Source organism: Phaenicophaeus curvirostris, chromosome 4 (genome assembly GCF_032191515.1).
Source record: "Phaenicophaeus curvirostris isolate KB17595 chromosome 4, BPBGC_Pcur_1.0, whole genome shotgun sequence".
Classification (NCBI taxonomy): Eukaryota; Metazoa; Chordata; class Aves; order Cuculiformes; family Cuculidae; genus Phaenicophaeus; species Phaenicophaeus curvirostris.
The window spans coordinates 16,861,488-16,887,770 of NC_091395.1; the positions used below are offsets into that span (position 1 = coordinate 16,861,488).

The following is a 26,283-nucleotide window of genomic DNA, read 5'->3' on the forward strand; positions in this document are numbered from 1 at the left end:
CAGCCTCTTCCCTAAGTAAACTATGCGGAACAAGTGGACCTTACCAACCATTTAGGATATCCAGTCAGAATACCAAGTAATATCCACAGAGCAAAACACGTTTCTTAAGAAAAACTTAGAGAAATACAGACATAAAATGATGCATCGCAAAATCTTGAATACTTACCAGCACATTTGTTTCTTGTTCAGCTTCAGGCATGTAAGGATACTGAACATAAAACATGTCATTTCGCACCATCTTCTTCCTCATTCTGCAGGGACCCTCAGTCATCTCCAACATCCACTTGTCAAGATGGGAGCCAATGGGGGGACCCCACAAACCTCGCTCTCGTAGTAACTCGTATTCAATTTGAGACCACTCTTCTGTCACGTATTTTAATGCATTCTGCTGACGCTGGATACAAAGACATTTGTATATGCGTCAGGAATGATGCTTTTAAGCCTGCCTCTAATGTGAGCAGAGACATTTTCACTACATTACAGAAAAGCATGTAATAATTCATAATTCTACTAGCATTTTCAAGTACACCTTAATGAAATTCCAGTGTCAGTTACCACTAAGGCAGGGTTCACACTGTAATATTCTCAACAAAAAAAGAGAAAAGAAGGTAAAAGCTCTGCTTTTGCTGTGTATCACTAATGACAGATTTGAGGGGAATGCAACACTAATCCATCGATTTTGAAAAAGGATTTAAAGAATGAAAACAAAAATTGTTTTGGAGGCCTTCCTTGCCTGTATTTACACAGGAGAGAGAAGTTAAACGAAATGAAGTTTGGTGGAGGGTTTTTTTGTTGGGTTTGTTTTTCGTTTGTTTTGGTGTTTCGGTTTTTTTTTTAACCTAATCACTTCCAATGGCTCATGCCTCTCAGAAGCTGATTTCTTAAGATTTATAGCATGCAGCTCAGCAACTGGTTTGAACCAAAAGTCTTTGTGGACGTTTGGAAGAAACCACAGGGCACTATGATTTAATCCTGGAAGGCATAGGGCGGCCACATTCTATCTCTGCACGATTTGGGGAAGGTATAAAAAAATTTCTTTGTTGCTATGAAAGTTGTGTTTCACACAATGCTTCCCCACATCTCTTAAATTTTTGTACAACACTTCAGAAAGATAGCATATTCTAGCATATTTCAAATCTCTCAGCCTTTTTTTTATTTCTTTTTACTACACTTCTATGGAAAGGCTACTTAAGCTTCTTGAAAAAAAATAAGATTTAACTTGTGTAATATTGTTACAAGAGTCTTAAACTACATCCATATCAAAATTAGTTTATTTGATTGCATTTAAAAAAAAAAATCTTTAAAGTAACAATTGTATCTGAACATTCAAGCAGTTCACCAATGATAACATAATATTTCACAAGATCCATACTGAGAAATGGGATTGCTGTAACCTAACAGGTCAAACCAGAGTCAAGTAATTAATTCCTCCATACCTCCTGATATTCTTTATACTGCATATCAACCAGGTCCCGAACCACCGCAATGTGAGTAAACATCCACTGGGAAATTTCCTAATACAAATGTAAGAGGACAGAAAGACATTTTATAAAAGCAGGTTTTGTTTGAATGAAAATCCTATGAATACACCAGCTTGCTAAGCTTGCTCAAAAACCAGTTTCCTAAAAAAAAAAAAAAAAAAAAAAGACAGACTTAGATAATGAATTTAATGACTTTCAAACTACTGCATGCAACAGTATTTTTTGTTTGTGGTTGGTTTTTTTTTATGGCAGCAGATTCATGTTGAGAAATGTCCTTTAAAAGAAACTGGCAAGTATTTTGAAAACATTCCAAACACAACAGAACACGACCAAAGAGCTGAAAATTGGCACTGACAAATATTGCCACTTTTCTCTATTTCCTTTTTAAATAATAGTTTGTGGATGCTGCCCAGTTTGTTGGAAATCCTGAAGATACCCAGCACCCCTCTCTAGGTATTGCAATATACCTGTTCTCACTTAGTGCTCCTTCTACCCATACACCCAGCAACAGTTCCTGTCAGCTCAGTTTGTTTCTTCCTTTTCATTTTAAGGTGTATGCCTGCTCACCAGGAAAAGGACTGAGTGCATTAAATAATTTTCAGTAAGTAAGAGAACTGGCAAGATATTTTTTCTTCACAGGGCACAAATAACTCCTGATGAAGTCAACAGACTTATAAATTTCCTTGTGATGGGAATACATCTGCTTCCCTTGACCCAACATCTTCCCAGTGTTAAAAGTTGTAAATACAGTAAGAACTTAATCCTCTAAAACTTTCAAATCACTCTCTTTCCTTTGTTTTCAGTGCCTCAGATACTACATACTCTTTGCAATGCTCCAGCATGTACCATCCTACCGAGAGCACTACTGCTGGGCTACTCTGATCTAACTCTTTTTTTCGTGTTGTTATTTTTTTTAAGCAAGCAGGTTTGTAAAGCAAATGTCCAGTTTTACCATCACATATTGTTTTGCTGAACTCTTCTCTCAGGTACAATAAAAACAGTGCAAAGCGGCATTTCAAAGAATCATAGAATTGTTCGGTTAGAAAAGACCTTTGAGATTGAGTCCAATGTACATGTCCACTACTAAACCACATCACTGAGCACTTAATCTACCCTTCTTTTAAGTAGCTCCAGTGATAGGACTCAACCACCTCCCACCCAGGGCAACCTCTGCCAGTGCCCAAGATCCTTTCGGTGAAGAAATTTTTCTTTATGTCTAATCTGAACCTCCCCTTGTCCAACCTGAGGCCATTCCCTCTCATCCTATCACTTGGGAGAAGAGATCAACACCCATCCTTTTATCCTTTCAGGCGGTAGTAAAGAGCAATAAGGTCTCTCCTCAGCCTCCTCTTCTCCAGGATAAACAACTGCAGTTCCCTCAGTCACTCCTTCCAAGACTTGTTCTCCAGCCCCTTCACCAGCTTCATCACTCTTCTCTGGACTCGTTCCAGAGCCTCGATGCACTCCTTGTAGCAAGGGGCCCAGAACTGAATACAGGATTCAAGGAGCCGTCTCACCAGTGCTGAGTACAGAGGGAGAATAACCTCCCTGGTCCTGCTGGCCATGCTGTTTCTGACACAAGCCAAGATGCCATTGGCCTTCTTGGCCACCTGGGCACACTGCTGGCTTGTGTTCAGTTGCTGTCAACCAACACCCCCAGGTCCTTCTCCTCCAGGCAGCATTCGAGCCACTCTTCCCCAAGCCTGTAGCGCCGCATGGGGTTGTTGTATCCCAAGTGCAGCGCCTGGCACCTGGCCTCGCTGAACCCCATACAGTTGGCCTCGGTTCATTGATTCAATCTGTCCAGATCCCTCTGTAGAGCTTCCCTACCCTCAAACAGATTGACACTTCACCCCGGTTTAGAGTCATCCATTAACTTAAAGGAACATTCAATCCATTCATCCAGATCACTGCTAAATACATTGAACAGAACTGGACCCAGCACTGTTTAGTCATAATACATACACGTTCATATAGGGATTTTCCTAAATCACATGATTTTGTGTGTACGATGGAAAAAAGGACAAGCACCTATTTCACAGCTTCCATTTCAGAGCAGTATTGTAAACTGAATTTAAGACCCAGACTAACAAAGCAGTAAAGCATATATGTAACCAGAAGCAATTGAACAGTCTCACCAACAATGAAGAGTTTAACTCTTGGCTTAATGTCGCTGATACACAAACATATCCACTAGATTAGTACATGCAGAAGCAAGATGCCTAGTCTGGATATTCCAAAAGGGGAAAACCAAGCAGCACATATCACTTCATACTCCACAGGATTCCTTATATCCGGATATTTACCACAAACCCTGAACATACATTGCTGGATTTTAGATTGTGTGTTACTAATTGACAGAAATTACCTGTGTAGAGAGGTTGTGTTTATTGAGCCCACTCTCCTTGCGGTTTCTTCTGGAACCTGTTAGTTTAGAGAGGCCAAATCCACTGCTAACTCGTGAAAGTTTGGACTGTGTGGTTGGAACCAAAGCCTCTCCTCTACTGATGCATTTCTTCTCATGAGCTGAAAAAACAAAAAGAAAGCATTAGGAACACTTTCTACGTGTTTTTTTCATTCCTCTCTTCCCATTACAGTTGATTCTTCAAGTAGAACAACCTTTTCTGCTGCTTTAAAAAGGTGGGTGTTTAAGGGATTAGTGTTTGTGTGTTTGTGATTTTGTTTGTTTGGGGGTTTTTGTTGTTATATGATTTTTTTTAAAGAGTGGCAGCAGCACTCACATTCCCATCAAACTTCCATGACTTGTACAAGGCAACATCCCAAGGCGCAATCTGGGCATTTTGAAATGAAATATGACAAACAGACTTGTCATTCCTTTTATCAATTATAAAAATCTGGGTCCACAATCTATGAGCTGTGTCCTCATCTGAAGAGGTGAAAATCAGCTATGTATAAACAAATCCAGTGCATATGGTTCATTTCAGGGAAATCTATCATTCAGGACAGATAAATCCTCAGAGCTACACTTACCCAAATGATTTTGCCAACACTTTAAACTTGCTTCCTCAATAAAAGGTCTTGCAACAGCTATATCCACTTGTCCGCGATCATTGACAGGTAGCGTCACTTTGAAAACTTCTTCTAAAACCTGTTTTTTACTATGGATCAGCTCTGTCCACACTCTGTTTATGGCTTTTAAAAGAAGCTGGCGACCTGCATAGGTACAAGATCACAAACAGCAAGCTCTCTACGGTTTTTATGTAAACCGTGTTTTTACAGTAATGAATTAAATTTCTGCAATTACACTCCAGTTCCTTGCCCTCTTGCGTGACTTGTGAAATGCCTGTGGTCAGACTGCCTTTTTTTTGCCATTTATTTGCTATCAGAAAGTATCCAACAGTTAATTTTGGCAACTTTTTCTCTGAATCTGAATAGCTGTCATTCTTCTCCCACATGTCTATATTGACAAAAATGGTATTAAACCCCCAAATCTTATGGAACTATATGTCTATATACACATATATAATTCCATACATAGAATCACAGAATAACCAGGTTGGAAGAGACCCACCAGATCATTGAGTCCAACCGTTCCTATCAAACACTAAACCATGTCCCTCATGGCCTTAAAAACCTCCAGGGACGGTGACTCAACCATCTTCCTGGGCAGCCTCTGCCAGTGCCCAATGACCCTTTCTGTGAAAAATTTACACTTTAATATTTTTACACATGACTGTGTGTGTAAGTACATGCCTATATAAATACTAAACATATAAATGTAAGGAAAAAACCCCAAATCACCGAACTCTTTTTTCCACAGCTAGTTCATAAATTTCCTTTGAGTCAAAGATGCCGAGGATGCAACTGAATAGTAATTCTACAGCTTACACCAATTACTTCTTACCTATGCTCATATAAATCCAGCTGATAGAAAACCATACTGTACACTTAAAACAAGCCATTTCTATTGCATTCAACTCAGTGCATATAAAGCAGTTACTTCTAATTCCAGTGCATGTTCAGAAAACAATGAAAAGCTCTTACTATTTTAACAGAACAGTCATTTATCCTGGGTATGTCTGTCTTGGTACTGCTAAGTGTTTTTCTCATCTATTTTTTATATATGCTTATACACTCTACACACCCCTCATGACCCACCCAACATTAAGAGTAATTGGGGTAAAACATTAGTGGTGCCAATACAGAAGAGGCATTAGCAGACATCTGTGACTTTGTCACTCTCAGATTACCTTCACTGACATCTTGATTGTAGACTCCATCTGGTTCTATATCAGAAGGGATCATAATGTGCCAAGTTGTCATCCTGGCTTCTGCTTCCAGTCCAAACCCATCAACGTTACTGCAAACACACAATAAATTAACAACAATCAGGGGAAAAAAAACCCAACCAAACAAAACCAAGCTAAAGCTCTTGATTCTCTGTGACCACATCCAAAGATCAACACATGCTATACAGCAATGTATATTCACTTCTGTCCACTTGAGTTCTGATAATCTGCTGTCACAAGCTGAACTGCAGGTGTATGAAAAATGACACCCCACAGACACTGATGTTGCTAGACGAAGACAGTAACATTTGAAGAAACATGAAACAGCGGAGGCCACAAATGGAGAATGTCAGGGTTTCTGCTGCGGATGCCTCCTGCATGTCTTTGGATGAAAAACGAGTCCTTTATCTTTTTGAGATGAAAAACCAGAAGTGCCAGGCACAAATTTGCAGCAATGCAGGTAACTACAGCATTTATCACGGGCATTTGCTTTAATGCCTGACTGGACTTACTCAATGCTATACATTCAAGTACTAACAAAAGGAATTGAGACAAAACTATTCAATAGACAATAAATCTAACGATAGACCTCTTTAACTATTAACTACTTAACATCGGTGTTTCTTTCTGCCTTGAAAACATTTCAAACTACCAGAGCATAACAAAAAAATGGTTAGATACACATTTGTGTCAGTATTTTAAAATATCTCTCTAAAAGGAGGTAGGAATGTTGCCTCCACCTGGGTTCTTCAAACCCATTTGTGTTTCAAAATTAATCATTTAATCTTGCATTTCGGTGGAAAGTTATAAACAGTTATCCAGAATTTGCTGACTTATTCGTGAGATGAGCATCACTGCTGAGAGAGGTGATTTTAACACTTCACAGCCCTGGTTCTGCAATGAACTTCTGTCCAAGATAATTACCTTCCCACGTGCAGATTAATCAAGCAGTGAGCTAAGCAACTGATGAACTCTTGATCGTGATTTCCAGGTCCCAGAATTAAGTTTCTGTTCACAGTAAGGACCCTTAAGGAATCAAGGAGAGCCACTTGCTGAGGAACAGTTTTGTGTGCCCTTGAGAACTGATACAAGATGGTCCTGTTCAGGCAGTGATAAATAGCATCCAGCGATATTCCCTGAGATCTTCTTTTTGACTGATGTGAAGTAAAAAAAAAAAGGATCAGATACTAGTAGAAAATCAATTTACCGGCAGATAATCTTCCCCTGAGTTAACCCATGCTCATTTTTCAAAACTGGTATTTTACTAAAAGCATCAATGCCACAAATTTCAACTACTGAAGTAACGTTAACACATGACGATGCACTTAAAATTTCAACATTTATAAAGACACTGCTGATTTCTAACAGCAGTAGTCTTCTACCAGTTCTCAATAACAGTCCATGTAGAACCTCACCCCAAAACATCAAGGCAAATTTACACAGCTTCATGCGAAATAAATTTTGTTTTGGGGGATTTCTAAAAAATTATGTCATCTGAAAGCAGTTTTTACTCAACTGCCCCATATTGAAGCACTCCACGCCGACAAGATGTATAAAGGAAGCTCAGTACAAAATAGAGAAAGCCTGGAGAAGAAAAGTGTGTTTCTATGCTGACCTGGCATGCATCACTAGCAGGCTGCTTGGTGACATCACTTCATGGACTTTAACATAACCCACGGAAATGTTCTTGCAAGCAGGCTAATAGAATAATATTCTTACCTGTGCAATGAGCTGGATTATGAAGTCCACTAGAAGTTTGGATTCTTTGTTGAACATGCCCTGCCAAAGCTTATCTACCACACGCTGTGTAAAATAAAACACATTGTTCACCAGCACTTGGTAGCTTCCTCCACTCGTTATAGGCAAAGATGCATCTTCACCTAGGTAACAAAAAAAAACCCCAAAGCTTTCTTCACTTATCAAAAAACCCACATCTGCAAAAATACTTTCTCGATATTCTGTTCTTTTTAGACATCTGTGAAAAAAAGATTCTCTCAAAGAACAAGCTAAAACCTCAAGGCCTCCTCATAACGACCTTGGTGGCAAACGAACGTCTGAAACTGACAGCGACAAAGGCCAAAACAGGGAGGCTGTGGAGGGAGTCCAGAAGGAATGATACTGCCATGATCCTGAGGCATCATGCTTATGTATGGTCCTCCTTCTCAACTAGAGCTGCACGTGTGCAGAACCACCTATAGCTTTTTTAAATGGTACTTTTGCTTTTTCAAAAAGAAAATAACCTTTTTAAACACCCTGAGATAATAAGTGATATCATTTGGCATCACTGCTACCTCACCGTGCTTCCTTCAAAGAAACAAAGTCACTGGGCTTCAACTACACGTGTCCGCGTGTAAGTTAACATCAGCCCAGCTTCTATACTCAGAGAAGTTTGACAAGTGAAAGTGCCTCCATGAAAAAAAGAAAACCCAAACAACCAACCACACCCCAGAAAGCCCATAAGTGGTGTTGATTTTGCTGGAATTTCACCTACATTTACGCACTTGTTGATGCCCCTGCACATAAAGCAACTAACAGCACCCAGAGGAAGGTGGCAGAACCCTGAAGGAACAACACCTCAGGAAATCAAAGTCCTGCTCCTGGGCTGCACAGAAATACTTGTAAGTGTGGGCAGCTCCTCTAAGAGCTTCACCCAAAGCTTTACGTAACTCAACTCTGGATTTATTTTATTAACACACGGCACCCACAGAATGACAAATCATTGCTGTGGCAAGAAAGAGGGAGTGTTCCCAGCACATCTGAACAGAAATGTATGCTGCCCCACGACAACCTGGGATGGAGATAAAGCAGATTGAGAGCTCCTGCTAAGTCCAGCAGGCCACCATAAAATCCAACTGTGCACCCGAGCAGTGATATTCCTACAGGCCACTTCAAAATCATCTGAACCCATGCTCTGGTGGGAAAATCCACTGTACAGACATCCAAGTTACAAGCTTCTAAGTCTCTTCCTGATCAATGCAGTAGTAGTGCCAAAGCCTTTTTCTGGGGTGCTGCATTCGTAATAAAAGTGCAGTAGAAGGAAATGGAAACAAAGCTAACTTTTAAAAACTAAAGTCCCACCCACCCACAATAAACTGACAAAACTTCCAGATCCTCTACAAGGCAAGAAGGGCAAGAGAGATGATGCAAAATCCAGTTTCACTTTTTTTTACGTGATTGCAATTTCTCCAGCTTACGTATCCAAGCTATTCATCCCATATATTTTTTTTAATAATCCATTAATATTTTACAGCTTTGGCCCAATCAAGATAGTGAAAGAAACATGCGAGCACAGCAACAGTATTTACACATCAGAGCAAAGGAAAGGGCAGGAAGAAAGATAAGAGAATCAAGCTGTAACAAAAGAGGACACTAATATTAAAAAAAAGTTAAATCATCAAAATGTTTTGCTCAAATCAACAGATTTATAATTAAACTTTGCTCTATTACCCAATAAAACATCAGCTGCAAGTAAGTGGTCCATCACTCCATCCAAAACATATGTCTGAAACTCCTTCTGCTGTGTTCGTGTTGATCTTTCAGGAGAAGCCTGATAAAAGAAACACAACGGTAAGATAATGAATAACTGAGTGAGAGAATCTGAGGGGGAGGGGACTTTCTAGGTGAATTTCTCTTTTCTCAGCTCTCATGAACTATCTTTTTTTTTTTATCTTAACATCCTGTCTCAATTCAAAAGTCTTGGCTTCACCTAAAACATTAAGAATGCACGTCAAGCATACTCTGGTTGGAGGCAGTCTTACAGGGCAGGCATTATTCCTATGTAAACCCAGCAGATTTATCTTCTGCCAAATAAAGTGCTCATTCTAAAAAGGTGCATGGTTAACCTGTGATCTTCGCAGTTCACATAGTTACCTCCTTCAGCAAAAAAACCCCAGTCAACAGGACAGATCAAACATGTACACTGAACATCACTTCTGCATGGGGTTCTGTATATTAATAGAGCAGCCTTGGTATGGTTCATAAGAGAAGGATGAGCTAAGCCTTTCTAATTTCATTTGCACTTATAGGGGAAAACCGTTATATCACCTTGTTTGTTCAATGCAAACAATGCATACATTAGGTATGCAAGCACACCTAACTGAATGATGCACTTAAACAGTTCCAGAAAGCAATGTAATGTTAAATGAACCTGCTTAGTCTTGCGCTGTAACAATTTAGCAGTGTACACATCCAGTCTTCTGCGGGCAGCCAGTAATGAACATCAATAATAGAATCATAGAATAGTTTGGGTTGGAAGGAACCTTAAAGATCACCTGGTTCCAATTCCCTGCCATGGGCAGGGATACCTCACGAGATCAGGCTGCCCAAGGACCCATCCATGCCAGCCCTGAACACCTCCAGGGATGGGGCAGCCACAACTTCCCTCTGCAACCTGTGCCAGGGCCTCACCACTCTCATAATGAAGAAATTCTTCTTTATGTCTAATCTAAATCCGCCCCTCTCCAGTTTATACCCATTGCACCTTATCCTATCACTATAAGCCTTGGTAAACAGCCCTTCCCCAGCTCTCTTGTAGGCTCCCTTCAGGTACTGGAAGGTCGCTCGCTATAAGATCTCCTCAGAGCCTTCTTTTCTCCAGGCTGAACAAGCCCAACTCTCTCAGCCTGTCCTCATACGGGAGGTGCTCCAGCCCTCTGATCATCTTTGTAGCCCTCCTCCGGACCCGTTCCAACAGTTCCATATCCTTCTTATGCCGATGATTCCAGAACTGGACATAGCACTCCAGATAGGGTCTCACAAAAGACGAATAGAGGGGCAGAATCCCCTCTTTTGACCTGCAGGCCACACTTTCTTTGAGGTAGTCCAGCATACAGTTGGCCTTCTGGGCTGCAAGTGCACATTGCTGGCTTATGTAGAGCTTCTCATCTATAGCACCTCCAAGTCCTTCTCTGCAGGGCCTGCCTCAATCACATCATCCTCCATCCTTTATTGAAACCAGGGATTGCCCTGACCCAGGTGTAGAACCTTGTAACTTGGCCTTGTTAAACTCATGATGTTCACAGAGCCCCACTCCTCCAGCCTGTCCAGGTCCCTCTGGATGACATCCCATCCTTCTGATGTGGCAACTATACCACTCAGCTTGGTGCCATCTGCAAACTTGCTGAGAGTGCACTTAATCTCGCTGTCAATATCATTGATGAAGATATTAAACAGCACTGGTGTTGCCTCAAACATGCTTCCTGATGTTTGCATACGACTGTATCTTGACAATTCATTTTTCGCAATGCGACACCAGAAGAGACGCCCAACTGCCCCAGGAAATAGTTTAGAAAATATACAGGCAAAGTAAAAAATTCCTGCAGCTATCAACAAAATAGTCCATAATTCCTACAGCTATGAAAAAAATCTGGGAGATTGAGCAACACACAGATAAGGTAACAGGCAGGTCAAGGGAGAATGTGATTTGATGTGAACTGAACGTTTCAAAATACATTGTCTGAAGAAGGTGTGGGCAAATTAAACAGTAACTCAACTCATTCTCTACTTTACCATTAAAAGAATGATGCTTTCTGCAGGTGTCACAAGCTTTAAAAGATAATTCACAGGAAGATGACACAGTTATCTTGTGAATTCTTATAGCATATGGCACCATATGTCTGCCACTTCTTCTTAACTAACATGAAGAAAACAAAAGCCTCAGTATTTCTGCAGAGATTTTATATTTTCAACAACACCAATATAGCCGTCATGGTCGGAAAGGTGTTAAACAAATGAATGATATTCCACAGAAATAAAACTTCAAGAAAGTTACAACTTCTCATGCAGCTCTGTTGAACATCTGGTGTTGTGATCTATGACCTACCTCCAGACAAAAGGAGGCAGTGGCTAAGATGTAAAAACAAGATTATGGCTGCTCTGAAGTGAGCACAAAATAGAAATACACAGTGACCTGGCGTGCTCAGCAATTAAGAGACCAATTTGGTTGGCCAAATGAAAGTGGTCATAGGGCTGTGGTGCAAAGAGAAGAGAGCACAGCAAGTAACCAGTGTGCAGACTGTCAGCTAAAGCACCCGAGGTGATCACCAATATACACAAATGCCGGGGCCGGGGTCGGGGGAGGGGTGGGAGGGGCAGAGAGAAGTCGTCCAGAAAACATTCTCAAAGAAAGGCCAACATAAACCCTCTGCACATGCTTTCTTAGCTTTTCCAAGCTGTTAAAGACAAGTGAGCAAAGTACTATTTGAGATGCAAGTGTTGTAGTTCTTTTTCCCCCTCTTATTTCATGACAATTTGCAAGATTCTACTGAATCCCAGGCCATCACTCCTCTAACTTCAACAGGTAAATAGAAGAAAATATTTTAGAGAATAAAGCATCACAATAAGTTAAAATAATAAAAACAAAACATAAAACCCAAAGAAACTGTACCTCTAGCAGAAGATCTACCAGTGGAGTCTGTTTGCTGGCTGGTGTGAGACATAAGTTATCAATTATCAGTACACGCATGAAGTCAAACACAAACTTCTTGGCAGGATGGTTGGTTAGGTATGTCTTGGTGCCAACATTGCAGTATTCCGACTGGCTCCTGTTCATACCAGAATCAGCTGCAAAGGCTTTAAACTCTTCAGCTGGGGAACCAACTTCATCATCAAGATCAGTGACCTGTAAGAAACAGTGTATTAAAACTCTAGAGATCAGCAAGCTAAAAGCAATCTGTTCGCTAATCTATTCTTCACCTGTCTTTCTAAGGTTCTTCACATTTTGCTTAAGAAGCCTTTTAACAAGATTATTAGGTTCAGAACCAGTTCCCTTAGACCCAACAGGAGAAACATTCAAATTCTGCCTTAGTCTTCCCAAAGCAAACAGGAATCAGTGAAGACTGGCACGAGTATGTGACCTTGAGGCCACATTTCATATTCACTTAGCAACAAGAAGTACTTCAGCAATTTCCAGACACTTTGCAAAATGAAATTTTCTCATTGCAAAAAAAGAGAAGTTTTGAAAAAATTAACTAAAGCAGTTAAAAAAAAATCAGGACAGAAGCCAACTAGAAAAGGCCATCAAGTTTATGTTACAGAAAACAAAAATGGAACTGAGCTTTTTCTTTTTTTTAATATTATACTTTCGTCAGAGCACTATTATGGCTATGCCAGCTTCCCAAAAATCTCTTTAATTTTAAAATAAAAAAGGTGTCTCTACAGTTTTTCTGTTTCTGATAAACAAGTAATTTGGAGAGGAACTAACTCTTCACTTAATAAAAGTGCAAATAGTACTGAAAGCTATCAAATCCAACAGACTGGTTTTCTCTACATCCTCCTCCAAACACAAATGGAGACAATATAATTTCCCTCAACAAGCTCGAATGTAGGAGAGTTTTCCCAAAAAACGCAGAGAAACCTGAGTGTGTATCGTTCTGGCTTTAGTGGCAATCATAGAAAGGCTGAAAGTTAGGAATTTTGTCACTAGGCTGAATTTGGGCTCCAGCACTTTGTCACAGGAACCTGGCTGGTTCACAAGGAACTGATTAGTTTGTCATGCTCGGTCAGAGGGAAATGCTGGAGGAGCAAACTGATTTGAGTCAAGAGAAACCTACAGTAAAGAGCTCAAGTTGTCAGACACAAAGTTTCAAGGGAGCTAGTAGTTAAAGTAAAACCTGTTCAAGAACACAAGGCACCTCTAAAAACTCTATACAAGTGAATGCCAGATCAGCATCACCAGTTTGTAAGTGGCACCTTTTTTTTCGGTTGAGAGCTTCTAGAATCTACTTCAAGTACAAGTTAAACTAAAACGCAAAATAAACTAATCTCTGAGATACTCATCAGCACAGACCTTTAAAAATTCATCTCTGACTTCTATTGATGACAAAAAGGTAGCATGTCACGGGTATTTCCTGAAGTATTTTATCATACCCTCCCTAGTTCTAGCATTTATCTACCTGTAGCCTAACTAACCTTCCATGTTCTTAGTAAAATTACTTTTAGATGATTGCTAACAATAAGTGCTTGTTTCTATTCCATTCACACTTTAGAAATAATATTATTTTTAAGTGATGCTTAGCTCACAGGCAGCAGCACAAGCAAAGGTGAATTCACAGCCTCTCCTGGCTTCAACTCAGCAGTTCCAGGCAATACAAGAATACTGTTCTGTGGTTAAGCTACAAAAGAAGAAATGGGAAGTGGGAGGAAAAAACTTCTAGGTGTTATCCCATCCTCCAGGACAGAGGGTTGAAAGCACAGGCTGTTGCAGTCTCTTTTGCTTCTGTAAATGTGAGCTTACATTGATCATATGAATGAAAAACTTATCCACCAGAAAACAAATAAACTGCATACATTCCCCCACCAAATGAAGTTTCAGACGCCACTACTTAGCGTTTGCCCTTCAGCTGAACATGCAGCTCTCTCAGTCCTAAAGTCCAAGTACAAAATGTCCAACCCAGCCTTTACAACCACCTATTTCAGCAGGGTTAAGAAGAGCTTTATGTCTGGTATGACTGTTAATTGATAAATCATCAGAAGTAATGTTCAGGGGAAAACCAAAACATCTAAGTCCTTGGATTCCATACCATCTCAGAGTAAGGCCGTATGTTGAAAGGAAACACTGTTGCTGCCAGCGCACACAGGAACTCTGGACTCATCCACAGGGAAATGAGGTCTGGCACGTTGTGATACAAATATCGAAAGAATTGCATCAAGGTGACTGGGTATTCTCGAAGCCAAGAGCCTTCTTCCTCCGACTGCCAAGGCTGGGTGGAAAAAACAAGCAGCACATTAGCACAGATGGCACCAACTGAAGAATGCTCATTTCGGAAAGAGCTGCAGGAAGAAGAGCTGTAGGGTGAAAAATGCAATCACATTGTCAAACATGCAAAGAAACATGTGACTGTGATGTGTGATCAAAAATGGGGCCACACGGACAAACACTTGCATAGGCAGAGTGGAAATAAGTAACTGAACATGCGGCCAAGCACATCACCAAGTGTGAAAACCACATCCAAAACATGTCAAATGTGCACTGGAATGCTTATGAGAAAGCACGACCAAACACTTGTCTAGAACATATGAATGAACACACTATGTCCAAATGAGTGACCTATTGTCTGATCAAACAAGCAGCATCAAATGTGTTCAAGCACATCACCAACATGTGACAAACCTGACCCAAGGTGACAGAACATGTGTCTGAGCACATCACCACATGATGAACACCTGACCAAACACGTGACCACACGCATAGCTGTTCTTGCCTCCAGACTGTGTGGCAATTGAATAAGCCACCAACTTTCTAACACACACACACACAAACCATATGTCCAAACAATGCGCCTGCAACAGGTGACAACAGAACATGTGATAAGAGAAAGTGTCCATCTATCACAAACATGTGACTGAACACATGGCAGCACGTCACCATAACACCAATGTGTAAGGAACACATAGCTGAAAATGACAAACATGACAACATGATAAGTTGTGATAAAACAGGCTGAAACACATTGCAACACCATGATGACATGTGACCAGACAGATGGCCGAACACATGATAAATCTACAGCAAAAACCACACGGCAGTGTAACACGACAGAAACCTATGCCTGAGCACGTGCTCGAGCACGCCACTAACAAGAGTAGCCACATTTACAACACATAAGACCAAACCGACATAAGACAAAACACGTGTCCTAACATGCAACGATTTAAAACATGTTGGTAAACATGACCTGACTCACGTCAACCCAAAAGTGATGGCACATCTGAACAAATACCCGACAATACAGCATAAGGCAACAAGGCAAGAGACAGCATGAGTCTCTGAGCACATCACAAATGTGTTCAGACAGGTGAGGATCAAACACCTGACAGAACAGGTCACCAGCAGGAGACAGAACACAAGGCAACAGGAACGTGTACTGCAGCAGGTCATGAACATGCAATCAGTACACACATCCAGAAGACACACCTTAGCATGGGAGAGATATGCAAGCAATGCTTCTCAGAGCATACTGCAAACACCTGACAACCAAACAGGCAACGACCAAACAGATGCTGCTTTTTAAACATTTCACGAGATAATTTGCAGCGGATAATACACTAGCTCTAAGAAAACACTGAATTTTCCCACTGGAAACCAACTTTCACTACTCTTGACATTAGATTCAATGATGAGAAGATGACACATTTTTCTGTCAGTAAATTAGTTTCCTCCAGCATGTGGCTATTAATAGTCAGGGGACTTCTCTGCATGTGGAAGGTTCATGCACGAAATCTGCAACTCACATGGCTCTGAGCAGATGGGATATAACGTCTCAAACATTCCCCCATGATGTTAACCAGGAAAGAAATTAAATGATCTCTGCCAAAGGCATTTTATCCTTCTGCTTTCTTGTTTTGTTTTAATTGCAGAAATACACAAAGCCCAGCCTTTCTGTGAAAGAGCAGTATTAATTTTGTGGCCACTAATATTTCTACAGATACTGAAAAACAGAGTAAGATAAAACAACCCACTGACAATGCTGGTTTTCCCCCAGTTATTATGAGCCTAACTCACAAGACTGGTTCATCATGACACTAACAAAATGTCAAGTTTTCTAATCGGACTTTTGACCACATGGCAAACTCGAACAATTTTGTATATTCAAATATGAGCAAATGTTTTTATGCTTACGGAATTCAGCATGCTCCTCAGCATTCCCAATAATAAGAAGGCAGCTTCTGTGCAAACACTGTGTATTGAAGAGGTAACAGTGCCACAGGAGGCAGGAACTCCAAATATGAAAGTCCAAATAGAGTCTAAATCAAACTGTAAGAAGTGAAAAAGAAAAACAACATTAAAAAAATATTTTTCCTGTGCAATCTGATACTGCTTTTTATTATACCTACAATAGGCTCATCTGGCAGCATCTGAACCATGAGTTGTTCAATGTCCTCCAAACTTTACTCCCAAAGGCTTGATATGAAGGTCACGTGTCACGAAGAAAATTCTTTCTAATCATGGGCTAACATAACTTCAGCTCTCACCTTTCTAAGTATTTAAGCATTTACAGGTGCTGCAAACCCACTTGTTTCCTTCACTCATGTCTAGCAGTAAAACTCACACAGTATCCCACAGAAAAAAAAAAAGAACAAAACAAAAAAATCAAGTTGCATTTTCCAGCAAGTCCAACAAGTTAAATCAATTAAAAAATAAAACAGGACAAAGTGGCTACCTGTAGCATTAAGAATGCTACTGCTAAATATTTTCAGTAGTTGAATTTAGTTTCAATTGAACAGTGCTGTACTACAAAGCTGTAAGCAGGAGGTAAACTTCCTGCCTCTGCTTCATGGCTGCACAATGCTGAATGTGCTTTCAAGTATTCTTTAGTAAGAAGACAGGAAGAATACATTTTCTGGTCTGTAATTTTTGCTTCACTGTTACCACTGATATGAAAGATGTTAGCACTGCCTCCATTCTAAACAGGCACCATGTCTACCTGGAGCACGGCTTTTCTCCATAAAGCACTATACTGAGGCTTCCTAGGACTCCGCTGGAGACCATAAAATATCCACTCATTTATATACAATTGAAACAAGTCTAAAATCAGCCTGTTCAGAATAAGAACAATAACTGTTTGCCAGTAGCAACTGAGATGTCTCCCAAGAAAACTAGGAGACTTTCTGAAGTAAAAGCCGCTTTGTTTTGTGTGTAACCTCATGAAGTCTCTTCAACACATCAACTCCCTACCAAACCAACCTACCAACAAACCCCAAAGAAAGCAAGCGAAAAATGATGTCCCTTTCAATGCCCACATCACAGCAGCTTGAACCAGGGATCTGCTTCTCATTAGACCCCAAAACAGACCAGAAAGACACCAGTGACAGCTATGCTACAACTGGCTGTCTTCCACACACTTCCATCCCACAGTACCTTGTCCTCCCACCCCAAACCACTCAGCACTGAACACGATGTCACGATTGTGAGTCAGCTGCAGAGAAGGAGGGAGCCTGGTTAATCCATTATTTTCTTTCATGACAGACAATTACATTTACACCTTACTAATTAATCCCTACCTGGCAACCCTGATTACATCGGCTGCTGCTGACAGGCGCACTGACCTGCAGGTTTTCGGGCAGCTCAGTGACCGGCTGCTGCAGAAAAAGGGCCATGAGGAGGAAATAGAGTGCAGGTACGTTAGTGTGCTTGGGGAGAAGGGACTGCAGAACAGGAAAGCCTGGGAAGTGACAAGCATCGCGGTTAATCTCCCGGACTGTCGATCTGCCACCAGCACTCCTGCCGACATTGAACCCTAAGATGAACAAAAACATAAAAAGCCGACGCTGTTACAAGGGAAATGCTTGTGAAGCTCGCTGACTCAAGTGGTGATCTCAGAAGGGTACCTTCTCAGAAATTAATGCTGTAAAACACGAATGCGTGCATACAGACTATCATACACTTATTACCCAGTTCTACTTCAGGTATCTAATATTTTTAGTCAATTAAAAAAAGGGAAATCGCTGCTTTCCCATACCACATAGATGACACTGCTCCATGCAGACTGCCTAATGCTACTGCAGATGCATACAGGTTCATTCTCTGACTGCAACCACTATTTCAGACTCTTAAAATATGCAAGCTTTTGAAAAAAGATATTTCACTGGCTGAGAGCGAAGTATCACCGTGATCTCAGTACAAATTTACATGAAAATCCCATGGCCTGTTTAAGTCAATGGACAAGATGCTCTTAGGAGCACCTTGTTTCAGCTGTTTTGTTACAGATGAACCAGCTGGCATGAAGCACTGAACAGTCTTATTCTATTTTAAGTGCTGCTAGAGGCACAGAATTCACCTTTTGTGACCCTGCTTCTACCTAGGCATTTAATTTTTCTATTTAAAATAAAAATAAAAAAAAAAAGACACTGGCACAGCGGAAGTGCTTATTTTCAAGTGAGGAAGAAGGCAGGAAGATAGTTCTGTCTCTGCATCACCACAGATCATAAGCCACTCTTCTCATACTGCCAGATATCAGTTTGTTTTTCTTAGGCTCCAATACAGATACTCTTTCCCCCAGAAACTGAGTTTTTAAACAGAAAGCATCTAACAGTACTCAAGCCAATGAAACCTTTGCTACAATGCTGCATGAATTTCATAAGTAATCTTGTGCAAAAATGGCTTGTATTTGGTTTCATGAGGAATCTTGGAGCCAATGTGTTGTAATTTATTAAAAAACATGGGGTATGAAAACTAGACAAATCTGTCACTGTCATTTGATGAGACACAAGTTTAAAACTATCTGTTTAGTCACAGTTTAGCTTGGATTCAATTAAAGCGATACTATAATAAGAAAAAAAAGGAAAACTCTACAAATGCTCTCCAAATCCGATTGTAAATCAAAATCTTACTTTGAAAGATTTCATCACCAAAGAAACATTTATGTCATCAGGCATTTAAAGCAGAGATCAAATAAACAACAGTCAATTCCCTAAAATATCAATGGTTTTTAAGTCCTACGGTACATGCACACAAGGCAGATACATGTGAAAAAGTTGTTTCTTAAATAAAATACAGGACTTCAATCAGAATTAGCCAAAGAACAGATGCTATAGTACATTAACAGTAAGCGTTCGCATGTGTAACATGGCTTCAGAAAAACTGCTTTCCTTAACCTTGCTAATTTATTAGTAACACAAAGAACCATCCTATGTTCCTAGTTCAATATCCTGAGGGATATATCATGGGAAAGCACTGTAAACAGGCAGGTTTAATAGGCAGTTCTATTTATGCAAAAAATAGCAAGATGGCATAAGATATTTTGATAGATTTCAAAGAGACAAAGCAGAAAAAAATGGATTTTATATTTTCATTTCAGGAAAACCCCTCTTCCTGAAGTAAGAGGGCTTCTACACTTCACAATTATTTCCCTTCAGTGAACCAATCCAGAAAAATCTTTACTGCAGAAACAGATCCTATTCTGCTGCAACACAGAGGGGTATCTCCTGGTACAGTCATTTTAGAAACAAGTTAGTTAAAAGTACTTTAAATACCACTGCACTGATCTAAAGCCTACTCAAGCTCATGAAAGACTCCCATTTTAACGTCAATGGGTTTGGATTAGGGTCTGAATGGACATTATTTTATTTTGACTAAAAAAAACCCCAGGTGCATGGGAAATCATCACTACAGTTGTTAACACAGAATTGATACAGGTTATTTTGCACACTTGGAGATGCACTTCAGACAGCTTAGATATGCTGAAATTGGGTTCTGTAGCTCTACAACCTTATACACTGGATTCTAGACCAAACACGATAATGGAAAGGTCTAATAAGTTGGATAAGTAAGACTTTAAGAACCTGCAAAGTGAGTACAAAGAAGAATGCAGGAGAGGAAAAAAGGCTGAGATGGTATTGTGAACGCTAATTCCCAAGACAGCAAAAACCTGAACTGGTATATCTAACTGACAAAAGCAGCTCAGGGAGATCATCGCACAATGCTCTAACTAATAAAAGTAAAACAAACAAGTAAATTTTACTGAATCTTTATTAGCTAGGTACATAAGGTGTTACGCCATGCTACCTTTGCATCTAGCTCAGAGGTGCCTGCTTGCAGGACACAGTTTTTTTCTGGTACGGTTAACTAGCTATACAGGCTTCGTGTAGATGATGAGGTTATACTGAACTACAAGGAAATCTGCTTAATGTCAACTGAAGGGCAGTTTTGTAAAAGTGCTCTCTTTTGCCTAGGAAATCTTTTAGTTGTAAGAAAAATGAAATGCAGAGGCACGAACGACAGCAACAGAAAGGATGCATCTATCAGACATTATTCATACAATAACCCCTGCCTTGACACATACGCACACACACTTCCATGCAGTCCTGCAGTCAAGAGGGGGATGAGATGCCATACCTAGCACAGTACCGATCTTATTGGTCAAGACAGAATCTGTCTGATCAAGCCAGCCTCCACCACTGAGACCCTCCTTAAATTTGATAAGGATGGATTGATTACTCAACAGGACCACAAGAATTCTCATGGCTGCTGTGACCGTGGTGGAATGTAGATGTTCCTCCATAAACATCATAATCCAGTCAAAACCCAGCGTCTTGACCAATTCTTCACAAGCCCTAATTAAAGAGGGAAAAAAATAAAAAAGAAGTCACATTTTTACAGCATTTATTTTCCTACTGGATACCGGAAGCCAGTGTCCTCCACCACAGGTAAAGATCATAAAAAATCCAGATCTAGCAAAGATTTAATGGAATTCTTAAGTAAGTTTGCTACACAACATGAAATGTTTCTCACCAAATTTTGTTAAAAGGAGCACTTACAGTTTATTTGTTTAGCAGAAAGGCAATACTAAATACAGTTCCTGGCACTATTGCCAGACTTCTGCAATTGCTGCTTTAGATAACAAATGTGAAATGCTGAACTGGAAATGTTTGTCCACAAATTACAATTTCCAAATACTTTTTGTTTAGCCATACAGAGCTATAGAGTCTTCTCAAGCCTTTTTAATAAACTGGTATAAAAAACAAAGGTTGTTTGTTTTTTTAAGGGAGCAGTTGCTTGGGAAACTTTGAAAGAATATGTATAGTCTTGGTTTTTTTTGCTCAGTCAATTACTACATAACCTACACAAGTTTTCTTTCGACAGAGTTTTATTTTCTCTATAGCCATGCATGAAGTCATGGGAAAACTGCGCCAATTAGTACATGAGGAGAGCAGAGAATTAAAGAATTGGCTCTCCAGATAACAAAGCTTAAAAAAAAACCCAATCAAAGTACCCAGGCATCCACACTTGTTCCCACTAAATCCTACTCACTTGTGGTCCTCTGTCCCTCAGTTATAAAATTAACAGTTTTACAAACATTATTTTTCTTCTATGAACTAACAAGAAGCAAGCAACCTTCCCCCAGGTTTCGTACATATCTTCCTGATATTTATTTCTATTGTTCCTAACCTGAAGCATGTTTCTTCAAATGCTGTTGACCATGGTCTTACACTTCTTTTTTAAAGATTTGAAACAAAAACCAGTTAATGCAGTAGCTGAAAGACATGTATTAGTTCTATCATTCTTGCTACTGACCGCATACAACTCAATAATCATGCATTCCATTTCTGTTAGCACACCTAAAGCTAATTCAGTGACATGTGCATAAATCATCCAATGGTTCCTATAAAACTATGCAGTTCAACTAGTGAATTGAATAGGGGCTGTATAATTCTCCCTTGTAAAACAAACAATTGTATTCTTTCTCTTGCTCAAGTTTTTTTTGTACTTACTGCAAATTAACAGTTGTCTTTTCTTTAGATGTATACAGAAGTTTCAGAAGGATATCTAAAAGCCTGTTCCGCAGTAGAATAAGATTAGCTGAAACAAGTCCTCCAAAATCATCCTCTGTTCCTAAATATCCAGTATAAAAAAAAAAAAAAAGAAGAAAAATCAGGCTTTTGGAACTTGGACATTTCAAAGGCAATTCATAAATTCCATACATAATCAAACACAACCTGATCCCACTCAGGTCAAGAGGAAGCCGGGCTAAAGTGCAGGCAGCCTGCTCTAAACTGCTGAGAAATGTTTGGTGCTCCATTATCACTAAAACAATCTCTGTTCAGAGAGACTGATTGAAAACACAACTGCCTAAGAAAAAACTTTAGGAAAACAAATATAGAAATGGTGTCAAAACAATTCAACATAAACACTCTTCAAGGACAGCAAAGAAACTTGATTTTTTTGCCTTTAAAAAAAAAAATCAGACTGTAATTCTTTCACTTCCTCCACATCTGTAAAGCAGATGCACCTAGCAAACCACTTCGGTCTTCTTTCTCTCCCCACAAAGCAGCAGAGATGCACAGCTGAGTTGAAGGAGCAAAAGGAGGAAGCACAACAAAACCATGCAGTGTCAAATGAAGGAAAAAACCCCAGGAGTACATGGATTTTGCTCTGCTTTGCACACAATACTGAAAACTGAAGTACTACAACTCACCAGCAGTCAGGTTATAACAAAATTATAATATCGCTAATGGCACTACTTCTATATTTGAAGTATTTAAGCACAGAAGAGATCACAAAGTATTTACCTTCTACTTCTTCTAAGCCACTTACCACTGTCAAGCTTTTCTTCATGGTTTACTTCCATGACCACAAACTTTTCACAGACTGCAAATGTAGGTAAAGTGGAAGAGATGAACTGTCCAAACCTTGACATGTACACAAAAAAAATCATTCATCAATATGACAGATATGCTCTCATCTACCAATAATTCTCCTTAAATATAAAGCCATAATAGAGAAGGTGATACCCAAAACTATCACATTTCTCACATCCGAAAACAGAGGAAAGCTGTTTCCAAGTGAAGTTACCAGCCAAAAAAACATATTACCATCAAGTAATTAATGGAATCTTTGCAGGCAAGTCTACAGGTAAGGGAATTTGATCTGTTCAGCATAGAGGAGACCGAGGGGAGACATCATTGCAGTCTACAGCTTCTTCACAAGGGGAGGACGAACAGCAGGCACTGATCTCCTATCTGTTTAACAATGATAGGACCTGAGGGAACGGCAGTAAGATGTTCCAGGGGAGGGTTAGGTTGGACATTGGGAAAAGGTTCTTCACTCAGAGGGTGGTAGAGCACTGGAACAGCTCCCCAGGGAAGACAACATTCAGGAAACATTTGGACAACATCCTCACACACATGGTGTGAATGTTGGGGTTGTCCTGTGCAGGGACAGGAGTGGGACTCAATGACCCTTGTGGGTACCTTTCAACTCAGGTCATTCTGTGATTCTATGGCTATGACAAAAAGGAGATGCAATATATTCCTCTTTCTTCTGGAACTGACTTAAAATGGTACCTAGCTCGTATAACTTTTCCCAAGTTATACAATACTTTTCTTCTTTATTTCCAGGAAGGAGAACAAGAATAATCTACAATCTGTTCTGTAACCATTTAAACATAAAATCAACAGTTTTATTCTTGATTCATTAAGACAGACAGGTAAGATACTCAAGTTGATGCTTCTGACACTTTTAATTGTACTTAAAGTGAGTAGCCAAAAACATGACCACTTCTATGCAAAAAACCCTGAGGTTGGCAATATTTTATCTATTTCCATTAAAAGGAAACAGGAGAGAAGAATAATTAAGTTTTCAAGGACCTGAACTCATTTTAAAGCATTTCAAATACTCCTGTGTGCATGAACTGCAATTCCTTATGTAGCTTTCATCAGTCATAATTAACAGTACTACATCCGTCAGCCTCACGTTTTTATCTGCACAATGATTAAGCAAAAATCTTGAATTAAACCTTTCATGTGGGAAAGTAACCAAGAAGCATGATAAGATGTTTAAGAAAAGTGCTCAGTGTTTCACATGAACAAGTGCAATACAGCACTGATACTCTTCGCCTGCAGAACATTAAGCCAGTTTGAACATTCAGTTGTACCTGTTTAGATGCCAGGTGAATTTAATATGCAACTCAAGGCATTAACAAAATTATTGTTTATATCTACTTCACTTACGTCTTGGAGGAAGAAATTCAGTACACGAGCATTTCACATTACTTACTCCGCAGCAGTATCACCAGTATGCATTTTTGACCAAAATCATCAACGTAATAAAACCACAAAAGCCAGCGTTATCACAGATGTGGGCTACCTGAGCAAGTCATAGCTGCTAGGGAAGCCTTGAAGCAGAAAGCTCAGCACGTTACTAATCGCAGCAATAGTAGGCTGGGACAGAGACATATCTCGAAGAGTCAAGAGCAGTCTCGGGATGAGCTGAAATTCTCTCATTAACTTAGCATTCTTTGCTGCTTCACTGAAAGAGGAAAGAAAGGAAGTGGCAATTTAAAGTTGGAGCATCCTTTACGTAATACCCAGTCCTGTAAGTCGCATTACTAGGCTGGCATTGGCTCATACCTGGACTCAGTGAGAAGTTCTATGAAGTGCTCAAATAATGACAGATGAAGTTCATAAGGTGCATGAAGCCAGACCTGAAATAGAAAATAAGCAATGTTTTGTACATAAATACACTTTAAGATTAAAAACTGAGCTGACTATAACAAAGGTTATGAAAGGCTTGAAGATATGAAAACTGCTCATCTACATGGTCATTGTGCTCAAAAACTCATCGCAATGTTCTTCAACTTCAGATAAAGATTTAAATATACTAAAGACGACTAAAGAAACACATTGGTACCATTGTCTGATAGTGTATCACGTTGAAAACTTTTAAAGGGTTCTAGTCAAAAAAGTTGCACACAAACTGGAATTTCTCTTTAAAGAGATGGAGCAATGACTCCAAGGAGTTATTAGGGTTTACAAGGCTGATTTGAAATGTTGTGTTAAGTTCACTTGGTTTAAGAGAAGATTTTCTCTTTATAAAATTAACTTCATATCTTCTGCCAAAATTGAACTCAAGGTCTTCTCTGGTTTTGGGTTGTTTTTTGTTTTTTTAATCCTTACCCAGTATTTCCTGCACACTGTTTTAAATTATTTAGATCCTCTCCAAAAAAAAAAAAATTGGTTCTTCAATCAATAAGAGTAATAAAAAAGACAGAAAGCTCACAGTTCTAGCTGCAAATCTTAAAACTGACTTACTGTTGAACAAAACATAATTAATACTTTTGCTCTAGTGTATAAAACTGGCTTAAACCAAAAGCTTTCTAGTTCTTGCTTTTGTTCTAATCTTTTAATCCAAAATGATCAGAATAAATCTTTTAATTTCCTGGTTTAGCGTATGAGTAAGAACAGCTAACACATCCAATTAAAGTGAAAGGTTTGGGTCATTGATTTCTGAATACAGAAATTATTCAAAAGAAAAAAAAACCCAAAACCTAAGGCTTTTACAAAGTTTTTTCTTAGTGACTCACAGATCTATTACTTGCATATTTTTAGACTCTTAAGTGTATTTGTTCTCCGGTTGTTCTTGGCCTTCAGGGGAAAAAAAGACAGACATGAACTAAACAATATGAAATTAGGTCTTTTGAACAGTAGTTGCTGTCTGAGTGACTATGTACCATTGATGAAACTTCTCAGCTGGTTCCTTTATGGGGGAAAGAAAAAAGCCTCAGTGTAGAAGGAGCTGGTCTGTGATCCACACTCTTCACTGCTAAACAGTTCTTCAACCGTAAGACTCCTACCACAAGTATTACCTCTTGTACATGTAATAACTTCTATTAAGTCTATGTTATATTTTGTGAGCACAAAGGAACCATTTTTGTAATTTAAAAGGTTTATTAACGAACAACTAGCTACACTACTCTGAAGAAATTACACTTAGATATAGCAAAAACTTCTAGTTTTCATTTTATGCCTCAAAAAGAAAACAAAAAAGGAACTTCAATGCGTGACGCATTTCCTCTGTATTAGAACCTCACTAGGCTTAAAAAAAAAAAAAACCAACCAAAAAAAGCTCAGGTTTGCCCTTTTCATTTCCTCTTCTTTTTCAGCCACAATTCTAGTGTTTTGGTGATCTTAGCAAAGGGGGCTGGATGCACTGAAGACATTTAAGATCTCAAAAAAAAGTTAACAAGGCCAGTTGATTTTATTACAGTAATGACAATAGTAAAGCAGTAGGAGTTTTTTCATAGACAAGACCCTTGAACAATTTCCAGGAGTGCTCC

The 26,283-nt window shown here is 39.4% G+C and overlaps 1 protein-coding gene across 4 annotated transcripts in view; it reads right to left on the reverse strand.

The window, feature by feature from the left end:
• WDFY3 (WD repeat and FYVE domain containing 3) overlaps nucleotides 1-26,283 on the reverse strand; it is a 166,319-nt gene that overhangs the window by 29,294 nt on the left and 110,742 nt on the right. For 3 of the 4 annotated variants that reach the window (XM_069855349.1, XM_069855347.1, XM_069855350.1), the window contains 17 exons: nucleotides 24,578-24,651; nucleotides 24,315-24,476; nucleotides 22,764-22,858; nucleotides 21,941-22,061; nucleotides 20,565-20,782; nucleotides 17,732-17,967; nucleotides 16,350-16,484; nucleotides 14,251-14,430; nucleotides 12,117-12,350; nucleotides 9,179-9,278; nucleotides 7,451-7,611; nucleotides 6,656-6,885; nucleotides 5,693-5,802; nucleotides 4,473-4,655; nucleotides 3,850-4,007; nucleotides 1,437-1,514; nucleotides 167-394 (listed from right to left, as the gene is read on the reverse strand). In XM_069855349.1, the coding sequence (XP_069711450.1) occupies nucleotides 167-394; nucleotides 1,437-1,514; nucleotides 3,850-4,007; nucleotides 4,473-4,655; nucleotides 5,693-5,802; nucleotides 6,656-6,885; nucleotides 7,451-7,611; nucleotides 9,179-9,278; nucleotides 12,117-12,350; nucleotides 14,251-14,430; nucleotides 16,350-16,484; nucleotides 17,732-17,967; nucleotides 20,565-20,782; nucleotides 21,941-22,061; nucleotides 22,764-22,858; nucleotides 24,315-24,476; nucleotides 24,578-24,651 (2,703 nt within the window). The remainder of the gene's footprint in view (nucleotides 1-166; nucleotides 395-1,436; nucleotides 1,515-3,849; nucleotides 4,008-4,472; nucleotides 4,656-5,692; nucleotides 5,803-6,655; nucleotides 6,886-7,450; nucleotides 7,612-9,178; nucleotides 9,279-12,116; nucleotides 12,351-14,250; nucleotides 14,431-16,349; nucleotides 16,485-17,731; nucleotides 17,968-20,564; nucleotides 20,783-21,940; nucleotides 22,062-22,763; nucleotides 22,859-24,314; nucleotides 24,477-24,577; nucleotides 24,652-26,283) is intronic. The other variant, XM_069855348.1, reaches the window with a different exon arrangement.